We start from the raw sequence: 10097 nt of genomic DNA, 5'->3' as shown, positions 1-10097 counted from the left end.
CAGCCCCCAGGTTGAATACTCTTCTCATTCCAAAGATTTGTGTGCTTGATCGAGTGTTCATAATTCTGTTGTTCATCATTTTAAGGTTCTACAGTGGACGCTGTTTTACATCCTCCTTAACAGCTAAAGGACTGGAAAATGTTTCATCATCTTCTGTGATACGCATTTAAATGGAATCAATTACATACAGTAATGACAAAGTTCTTGGTTCAGGCTTGTAGCAATTATGGAATAAATTGCAGGTTCAAATCAAGTTTCTGGAGTACATTGACACCTGGGAAGGCTCATTCAGTCCTTTGTTCAGAGCTTTGGTTTGTAGCAAAGTCCCTCCAGAGGTATGAAGCAGGATTGAAGACAAGGTGGAGATGAGGTATCAGCCTTTTATACTCTCCTCCAGGTGTTAGCACACTGCTTTGCTTTTACTGTGGTAAAAAAATACAGCAAAAATGGAGTTTGGAGTCAAGTGGGCAAGTCACATGTCCATGCATGACTCAGTTTTTACAAGCAGCAGCCATTGCCCACATGCTATCTTGAAAGTCTTAAGAAAGACTTCTTATGTGCATTGAAGTCTCCCAAGGTCTGTTGTCAGTTAAGTGTTTCTTGATAGGGCACTTAACTTGCAAATTCTGTTCTCAAGAAGCTGACCAAATGCTACTTCAGAATTAAAACAGATTGATATACAAGTCCATAGCCAGTATTCATAACTTCAACTACAAAATGATGCATGCATACAAATAGACAGATTATAATCATAATCGCCATACCATAACCTTTTTGTAGACATCTTACTGGACAACCTTTGTCCAATATTTGCTGCAAATATATAACAGTGGTTGCAACAATGATCATATAGTTACAGATTCCGTCAATAACATCAAACTCACGTTCCCCTAACCTTGCCCCCCATGATGTGGGGCACCTGCCTAGGACAAGGAACCTGTAATTCTTGGCCATCCACTGGAGCTAGGGTCCCTCACTGTTTTGCTTCTTGGCCCTCAACACAGATCTGAATCATAAACTTTTTGGTGTCCTGCCCTGACCTAGGGCTTGGGAATACTCATTGTTAGTTTGATGCTCAGCCCTGGGGGCAGGCCTAAGTTATAGACTTTTTCCAGCATGCAATGGGAGTGCAGAATCCCCACCATGGCACCTCCTGCTGGTCGCTCTGGGAATTAGCTCAGTCCAGGTGTGGAGTTCCCTCTGCAGGTGATGTCTCACCGATGACGCACTGCTTTCTCCACCTTCTCTGGACTCACGTTGCTCTCTGGGCCACGGTGTCCTCTTTAGGACACAGCCCTCCGGCCATTCTCCCAACTCCTTTCTCCCCTCTTCCGAGGGTATCCACAGGCCACAGTTCAGTGCTGTGCTGCAGTGGCAAGCTGGAATCCTTTATCTGGCCACTCCCACCAGCATCCAGTGGGAGAAAATGGGGTTGTCAGGGGCCTACCCTCTTCTCTGGGTCCCAGTTAAGTGACCCTTGAGTGGCAGCCAGTTGCTGCCTTCTGCCACTCTGCTCTACTGCCAGTCTTCGCAGGGACACTTCCCCGTAGCCCTTGCACCCACTCAGCCTTTGTGTCAGGGTCAGCAGTCTGGCAGTGGTCAGCCTCCGGTCCCGCTGCCCTTCTACGCTGCCCAGCACTAACAGATTTATTTGGGCATAAGCTTTCGTGGGTAAAAAAATCCTCACATTTCTTTAGATGCATGCAGTGATGCATTGGCAAGTTCCTGAGTGGGAGATGATGTGGAGTTTCGGAGTTCACAGCTCACATGAGAGGGATCTCACAACCTCCAGCTAGTTCTGGAAACCTCACATTCACCTTGAGAAGATGGTGCAGGATCAGGCTCCCTCTTCGTGCCTTCCCTCTGCCTCCCACCCAATGAACAGTCCCTGCCAGAGCGGCAATCAATTTCCCTCTTGGCATGTTTGAGAGACCGTGACTATGGAAGGGGAGTCAGGACTCCTGGGTTCTGTCTGTCATCATGCCATCAATCTCTGTGTGGCCTTGGCCAATTTACGTCTCACATCAGAGGGGTAGCCATGTTAGTCTGGATCTGTAAAAGCAGCAAAGAGTCCTGTGGCACCGTATAGACTACCAGACATTTTGGAGCATGAGCTTTCGTGGGTGAATACCCACTTCACCGGATGCATGTAGTGGAAATTTCCAGGGGCAGGTATATATATGCAAGCAAGAGGCATGCTAGAGATAACGAGGTTAGTTCAATCAGGTAGGATGAGGTCCTCTTCTAGCAGCTGATGTGTGAAAAACAAGGGAGGAGAAACTAGTTTTGTAGCTGGCAAGCCATTCACAGTTTGTTTAATCTTGAGCTGATGGTGTCAAATTTGTAGATGAACTGAAGCTCAGCAGTTTCTCTTTGAAGCCTGGTCCTGAAGTTTTTTTGCTGCAGAATGGCCATCTAAAGATCTGCTATTGTGTGGCCAGGGAGGTTGAAGTGTTCTTCTACACTTTTTGTATATTGCCATTCCTGATATCTGATTTGTGTCTGTTTATCCTTTTCCGTAGCGACTGTCCAATTTGGCCGATGTACATAGCAGAAGGGCATTGCTGGCATACGATGGCGTATATTACATTGGTGGACGTGCAGGTGAATGAACCGGTGATGGTGTGGCTGATCTGGTTAGGTCCTGTGATGGTGTCGCTGGTGTAGATATGTGGGCAGAGTTGGCATTGAGGTTTGTTGCATGGATTCGGTTCCTGAGCTAGAGTTATTATGGTGCGGTGTGCAGTTACTGGTGAGAATATGTTTTAGGTTCGCAGGTTGTCTGTGGACTGTATGTGATGGCCAGTGGAGTCCTGTTGGTTTCTTTCTTGAGTTTATCTTGCAGTAGGAGGCTTCTGGGTACACGTCTGGCTCTGATGATCTGTTTCCTTATTTCCTCATGCGGGTATTGTAGTTTTGAGAATGCTTGGTGGAGATTTTGTAGGTGTTGGTCTCTGTCTGAGGGGTTAGAGCAGATGCGGTTGTACCTCAGTGCTTGGCTGTAGACAATGGATCGTGTGATGTGTCCGGGATGGAAGCTGGAGGCATGAAGGTAGGCATAGCGGTCAGTAGGTTTTCGGTATAGGGTGGTGTTAATGTGACCGTCACTTATTTGCACAGTGGTGTCTAGGAAGTGGACCTCCTGTGTAGATTGGTCCAGGGTGAGGTTGATGGTGAGGTGGAAGCTGTTGAAATCATGGTGGAATCTTTCCAGAGTCTCCTTCTCATGGATCCAGATGATGAAGATGCCATCAATGTAGCGTAGGTAGAGAAAGGGCGTGAGTGGACAAGAGCTGAGGAAGCGTTGTTCCAGGTCAGCCATAAAAATGCTGGCATATTGTGGGGCCATGCGGGTACCCCTAGCGGTGCCACTGATTTGGAGATATATTTTGTCATCAAATTTGAAATAGTTGTGTGTGAATTGTACGTCTCACAGTGTCTCAGTTTAGCTATATGAATAATGGGGATATGTTCACAGAGACTTTCCCTTTTTTAGGTGTTCTGTTAATCCTTCAGAGAAAAGTGTTGCACAGGATGATAGTTACTAATAAGAATTACTGATCTCTGATCTCATAACAACAGTCCTGTGTGTTAGCAGAGACTGTTTGTGTCTCCCCTCAATCTTCTATTTCCAGATCTGTTTTTCTACTATTTACACATCGCTCCTAGCATTTACAAGGTATCATTCCCTATGGGGACGTGGGTGTTATCCCTCTTTTTCTTCCTTATCAATTATAATTTTTAAATATACACAAATTCACAGAGCAGCCAATTCCTCTGTGGTTCAGCAGAGAGGCCAAGAGTTCTCATCTCCCTTAGGGAAGGTCCCTTAATTACTGTTTACTCCTAATGCCGCATAAAAAACATAGAAGTGCAGACCAGCTTTTCTCCAGCCTTTTTACATTAAGGTGCAGCTTCTCTGCTAGAGGCTGAATAAACCCCACTGGGATTGCACAGAGCTATATTATAAATAGTGCACACCTGTGTGTTGGGTCTCAACGTGGGATGTTGCTAGAGATGCTGCAGTGAGAGAGGTGTGGGACACGGCTACCTGAGGGGGATTCCCAGGGAAGGCATCTCTGTCTCAGAATTCACAGGTACCATCTCTTGCTGCGGAGCTCACCTGCTTTACAAACTCAGTGCAATGTGGGCATCACGGGATACAGTGTAAGTTTGTGGTCCATTCTGCTCTGCACAGCCATTAAATATCCCAGGGCCCTTGTCATGGGGGATGAGTTTGCTTCAATAGCACTGGCCAAAATGTCCTCCTTTGATTAGCATGCCTGCCCATCCCGGCTGATGCCATTCAACGTGGAGGTGGGTGTATTGCTGTGGCACAGGGCAGCATTCAGGATTAAAGGTGGTAGAAGTACAATACAAAGCCAAATTCTGACACCATGGTCCATAGTTTGCTCAGGCCCCACTATGGGAAAACTCCCCTGGATAAGAACTAAGTAAAACCTGAGAAGACAGATGTGTGTTAATAGGCTGCGACTGTCACCTCCTTCTCTTGAATCTCAGGGCTCTGGCTGTTAACTGGGTGAAGTTTGAGTGGGTGGGTGGGGGGACTGTTATTGGACTTTTATCATCTGGAGACAATGGAGGTGGAACAACACGGTTAAGACATATGTTCTCCTAGCTTCATTCGAGTAGTCAGCTGAAATGTTACGCCTGAAAGTTTAAAAAAACAATTCAGCCATAAGCAAACATCCAGCATGAGAAATTTCACTCCTAATGTTTGAAGACTGGAAAACTTCAGCTGAACCTAAGGTCTTCTCACTGAAGGTATCAGACAGCCTTAATTAAAGGTGGTGCCACCAAATCCACTTCCAATTGCCAATCCATTGTGAATCCCATTCAGCTTAGCTCTTCACTCCATGTCTGTGGCAAGCAGTTTCACAGCCCAATATGAATTATGTAATATGTCATATTTTTAAATATGAATTGTATCATATGTTCAGACAGTAAATGGAACTGAATGTTCCCTTGCTCGTGTGTTATGAGACACAGTAAATGTAAATGCCTGATCTGCTTTCTTATTTGATAGATTCATGGGATATACGGTTAGAAGGCACCATTAGATCATCCAGTCTGTCCTCCTGTATAACACAGACTATTAAATGTCAGTCAGTTACTCCTGTATTGAGCTCCTTTACTTGTGTGTCACCAAGGCCTGGTTCACACCAGGATTTTACATTGCAGACTCACAGAGACACGGCACGATAATGCACCACAAGGGACACCTAGTTTGACCCCCTGCCAAGATGCAAGAGGTGTTCAGTTTAAATCATCCGAGGCAGATAGCTGTCCTACTTCTTTACAATATATCCAGCAAAGGAGCTTCCATAACCTTCAAAGTTGTCTGTTCCATTGTCTTCCTGTTGTTACAGTTAGGAAGTTTTTCCTGAAATTTAATCTAAATCTGCTTTGCTGTAGTTTGACCGATTGCCTCTGATCCTGCTCTCTGCGGCAGGAGAGCAAAACTGTTCTCCACTTTTTTAAGGCAGCCTTTCAGGTATTTGAAGACTGCTGTCATGTTCTCCCTTCATTCTCCTCTTTTCCAAACTAAACACACTCAGTGCCTTCAGCTTGTTCATACGGCTTGCCTGCATCCCTTGGAATATCTTTGTGCCTTCCCTCTGGATCCTTTCCGGGTTCCCTCCACCCTTCTATATAGTCGTGATAAAAATGGACACAGTACTCAACTGAGTTCTAAAAAGCACCAAGCAGAGCAGTGCTATCACATACTGTTACTTGCATGCTAAGCCTCTGCTGATCTTAACCTCGCTCTTTTTTTTCAAAACAGCAAAATAAGTAAATAAATAAATCCACACCCTTAAGAGATGAAGCTATATCTATCTAACCGTGGTATAGACAGCATGAGGTCGAGGGAGGAAGTCATCCACTGAACTAGCTACCACCTCTTGGGGAGGTGGATTACCTACACCGACAAGACAACCCTTGCTGTCGGTGTAAGTAGTGTCTACACTGAAGCAGTAGGACAGAACCTTTGTAGCATCTTAAGTGTAGTGAAGCCCTCAAGCAGATCTCCTGGGATAGCATCCACTCTGGGTCTGAAGACATGCAGAGTTGGAGAATCCACCATTTCTCTTTCCAGTGTTCTGAAGTGGTTAGTCTCTCTCAGTGCTAAACATTTGGCCCTTGTTTTCAACTGGAATTTGTCTGATTTCTGTTTCCATCCATTGGGTGTTCCTCTGCCTTTCTCCACTAGATTAAAGAGCCCGATACCTCTGTATAAGATAAATAAATCAAGTTTGTTAAGTCTCTCTCTGTCTGACCAGCATTTTCTCCCACCTCAAATCTTTTTTGAGGGTTTTTTCTGCACCCTTTCCAATTTTTCAACATCCCTTTTGAAATGAGGACCCAAGAACTGGACAGAGTCGATTACATCAGTACATTTGCAGAGATAAAATCCTTCCCCTGCTTCAACTCCCCACTCTACTCTTTATGCATTAAAGGATTGCATGAGCCCTTTTGGCGACAGCATCCCACTGGGATCTCATGATGAGATGGGTGTCCACAGTGACCCATAATACAGTGCCCTAGTCTGAGGATCAGGCCGGCATTCCCTGTTTCGAGATGATAACTCTACATTTGAGTGTATCAAAACATTTTATTATGCAGAGGCCCAGCTCACCAAAATCTCCAGATCAATCAGTGTGCCTGCCCTGGCCTCCTCATTTTAACCACTCTGCCAATGTTTGGGTTTTGCACAAATTTTATTTGCAGTGATTATCCATTTTCTTCCAGATCATGGGTGAAAATATTGAATAGCATCCAGCCTAGAACGGATCCCTGCAGAACCACACTAGAAACATCCCCATTCCCTGACAATGGTCAATTCACAACTGGTTTCTGAGAGCTGTCAGTTAGCTAGTTTTTATTCCATTTCATGTGTTCTCTACTGATATTGGAGAGTGTTTCTTTGTTTACCTGAATATTTTCCCCTACTAAATCTAATGTCTCAGAGAAATTGAAGTTTAGTGCATCTGCTCAGTTCCCTTTGTCAACCAAACATCTACTCATATAATGAAAGAATTGAGATTGTTTTACAAAACCTGTTTTCCATAAACCATGTTGTTGACTGGCAATAATTATAATCCTAGATGTTTTTTTCAATAATCCCATAACAGCTTTTCCATTGTTTTCGAATCTTGTCAAATCTTTTTATTTTGAAATTTCCCTGTTTTTAAAATAGTTTAATATTTAACAGAAGCTTGCTCTCTATTCATCTCCTCTTTGAAAGGGGAGAGGGCTCTCCTTTTGCCTATTGCATACTGCTTCCAAAGGAAATTTGTGGTTTATCATTTGCTCCTTAACTCTGGTGTTTGTAATTCTTGTTTTTTATTGTAGAGGCTGTTTCACACCTTGCTTGACTACTAATGGGCTGGAAAGTGTTTCATCGCCTGAGGTAATATGAGTATATCACACTGCTTCTTTCCAAATGCAGAACAAAACTATTTCTTGAACACATCTGCCTTTTCTGGAAACTTAAAAAGTTTCCTTTACCATTCTAGGAGCTCATTTAAATATTTTCTAGAGTTTCTTTTTTTCTTAATATACTTAATAACATCCTTTTTGTGATCCTTAACTCAGCCAAGCATGGATTTTTCTCTGATAACTTTAACTTCCCTGATCAATATTCAAAACTTCTAATCTATATCGCTTCGTATCTATTTTTCTTTTCTCCCATGTGTTATATGCTGCTCCCTTCTGCCTAACTGCTGCCTTCACTTTGCCACTAAAGTGGGTTTTTAGCAAAAATTGTCCACTTTCTTAACTGCACAATCATAACTTTTTAGAGTATCCAAAACTCTTGTTCAAGAACTTCCAATTTTCAGTCCCATTTTTCTGTCCAACTTTTCCTCCCAGTCAGTTTTTCTGATAATTTGCCTCAGCTTTGGGGAATTAGCCCTTTTGAAGCACTAAGTGTCTACAGATATTACTGGTTGGGAACTCTTCTCTGTTTCTCAATTTGAATGTAATGTAATCTGCTCCATTCTTTCTTTCCCTTTCCTCAGTCATACGTCCCCTTGTTTGTCTCTTCTCTAAACAGTCCCAGACTTTTCGGTCACTCTGCATATGGCAGCCTCCCACATTCTCAAAAACTGTCTCAGAATTCCCCGTTTTATCTGGTATATCTTACAGAAACTGGGTGATCAAAACTGAGAGTTTCTCCACAGCAGGTTATTCTCCAACCCTTTCCTCATGCATTCAAATATTGTCTTTGTTTTGGCCACTGCTACAAATCAGCTGGTGTTTCCATAGATTTGCTATCAATGATGACAAGGTTTTTTCCCCTGAGGTGTATTTCCTGCTAGTGCCCGTTAATGTTTCCCACACCACAATGTATACAAATTATTGATGCAGGGAGCCCCAGTGGCATTAGTAGGGTCAGTTGTTTATAATTAATTTTCTCTGCATAATGAAAATGTCATTTTTCAATGCGTGAACAGCAATCAATCTGCTTCTCCCATGAGAATATACTCCAGCAGTGCATGAACTTTCTGATATTTACATTATCTCTCCATCCAGGCAGCTGCATTGTGACCATCACCCTAGACCCTGGGTATATACAGAAAATCAAGGGAACATACAGTACAAGCAGGAGACATTGTTCTGCCTCGGAGTTGGACAACTTCTCCCCATCTCCATGTCAGCTTCCAACACAACTTACTTCACCAACCCCTCCATCTTCATCCTCCTGGGCATTCCTGGCCTGGAGGTGGCCCATGTCTGGATCTCCATCCCCTTCTGCCCCATGTATGTCATAGTCATCTTGGGAAATTTCACCATCCTGTTCATCGTGAAGAGGGAGCCAAGCCTCCATGAGCCCATGTACTATTTCCTCTGCATGCTGGCTGTCACCGACCTGGTGCTGTCCACATCCACGCTGCCCAAAATTCTGGCAATCTTCTGGTTCAATTCCAGGGAGATCGATTTCAGTGCCTGCCTCACCCAGCTGTACTTCATTCACTGCTTCTCAGCGATCGAGTCTGGAATCTTTGGGGCCATGGCTTTTGATCGCTATGTGGCCATCTGCCATCCCCTGAGACATTCCACCATCCTGACAAACCGCATGGTGGTCAAGATTGGCCTGGCCATCGTGCTGCGTGGCAGCATGCTCGCATTACCCTTTCCTTTCCTGGTGAGGCACTGGCCATATTGCAGAACCAACATCATCCCCCATACACACTGTGAGCACATGTATGTGGTGAAGCTGGCCTGCGTCGACACACGCGTCAGTAGTTACTATGGCCTATTTGTGCTATTCTGTGAGATTGGACTGGATGTGTTTTTTATTGTTGTGTCCTATACCCAGATCCTCAAGGCCATCTTCAGCCTCCCCACAAAGGATGCCCGGCTCAAGACTTTGGGGACCTGCAGCTCCCACCTCTGTGTCATCTTAGCCTTTTACATGCCAACTCTCTTCTCTTCCCTCACAACCCGATTTGGGCAAAATTTACCCCTTCATTTTCACGTTTTTATTGGCAACGTGTACCTCCTTGTGCCCCCCATGCTAAACCCCATCATCTATGGAGTGAGGACCAAACAGATCCGGGGCAGGCTGCTCCAGCTCTTTTCTCATAAAGGTACTAAAATTTTCTCCTGGTGCTCTAGGTTTGAGACCTAGGTCCATGCTGACCTGGCTGGTGACATGGTGCTGGGCTGTCTCCCCTGAATCACTGACTGGGCAGTCAAAGAGACATTAAACCCTTTCCTGGCCTTACTGTGCTTTCTCAGCATAATGTACTATGGAATTGGTGTATGTACACTCATTAACACATGGGGTGCCCCCTTTCTAATTATAATTCACCTGTTAAACCTGGAGACCTGCCCCTTGCCTCACCTTTTCCCCCAAAAGCCCCACTGCTGCTCCACATCTTCTGTCATGGCTCCACGCACTTCTGGGCCTTTTCCCCCATGGCTCTGCCTCTGTTTATCACTCCGCTCAAGTCCCCCATCACTCTCTAGTCATCTATGTGATGGGTTCCCCCCTGGGATGTCACTTGGAACTGAGGTAGAGCTGACCCCTCTGTGTCACCAATCTGGGTTTCCTCTTGCATTGTAACATT

At 44.6% G+C, this 10097-nt stretch overlaps 1 protein-coding gene across 1 annotated transcript; it reads left to right on the top strand.

The window, feature by feature from the left end:
- Positions 1-8674: 8674 nt before the first annotated feature.
- On the top strand, positions 8675-9655 carry LOC115643068 (olfactory receptor 52R1-like). The gene has a single exon (XM_030546881.1). It carries the CDS (start codon positions 8675-8677, stop codon positions 9653-9655), a length of 981 nt encoding a protein of 326 aa, XP_030402741.1.
- Positions 9656-10097: the final 442 nt, after the last annotated feature.

Source organism: Gopherus evgoodei, unplaced genomic scaffold, assembly GCF_007399415.2.
Source record: "Gopherus evgoodei ecotype Sinaloan lineage unplaced genomic scaffold, rGopEvg1_v1.p scaffold_50_arrow_ctg1, whole genome shotgun sequence".
NCBI lineage: Eukaryota > Metazoa > Chordata > Testudines > Testudinidae > Gopherus > Gopherus evgoodei.
This window is presented reverse-complemented; position numbering and strand designations above follow the sequence as displayed.

What these genes read in the sequence shown, in the direction of transcription:
- LOC115643068 (XM_030546881.1), top strand. Translation starts at nt 8,675, where the DNA reads ATGTCAGCTTCCAACACAACTTACTTCACCAACCCCTCCATCTTCATC.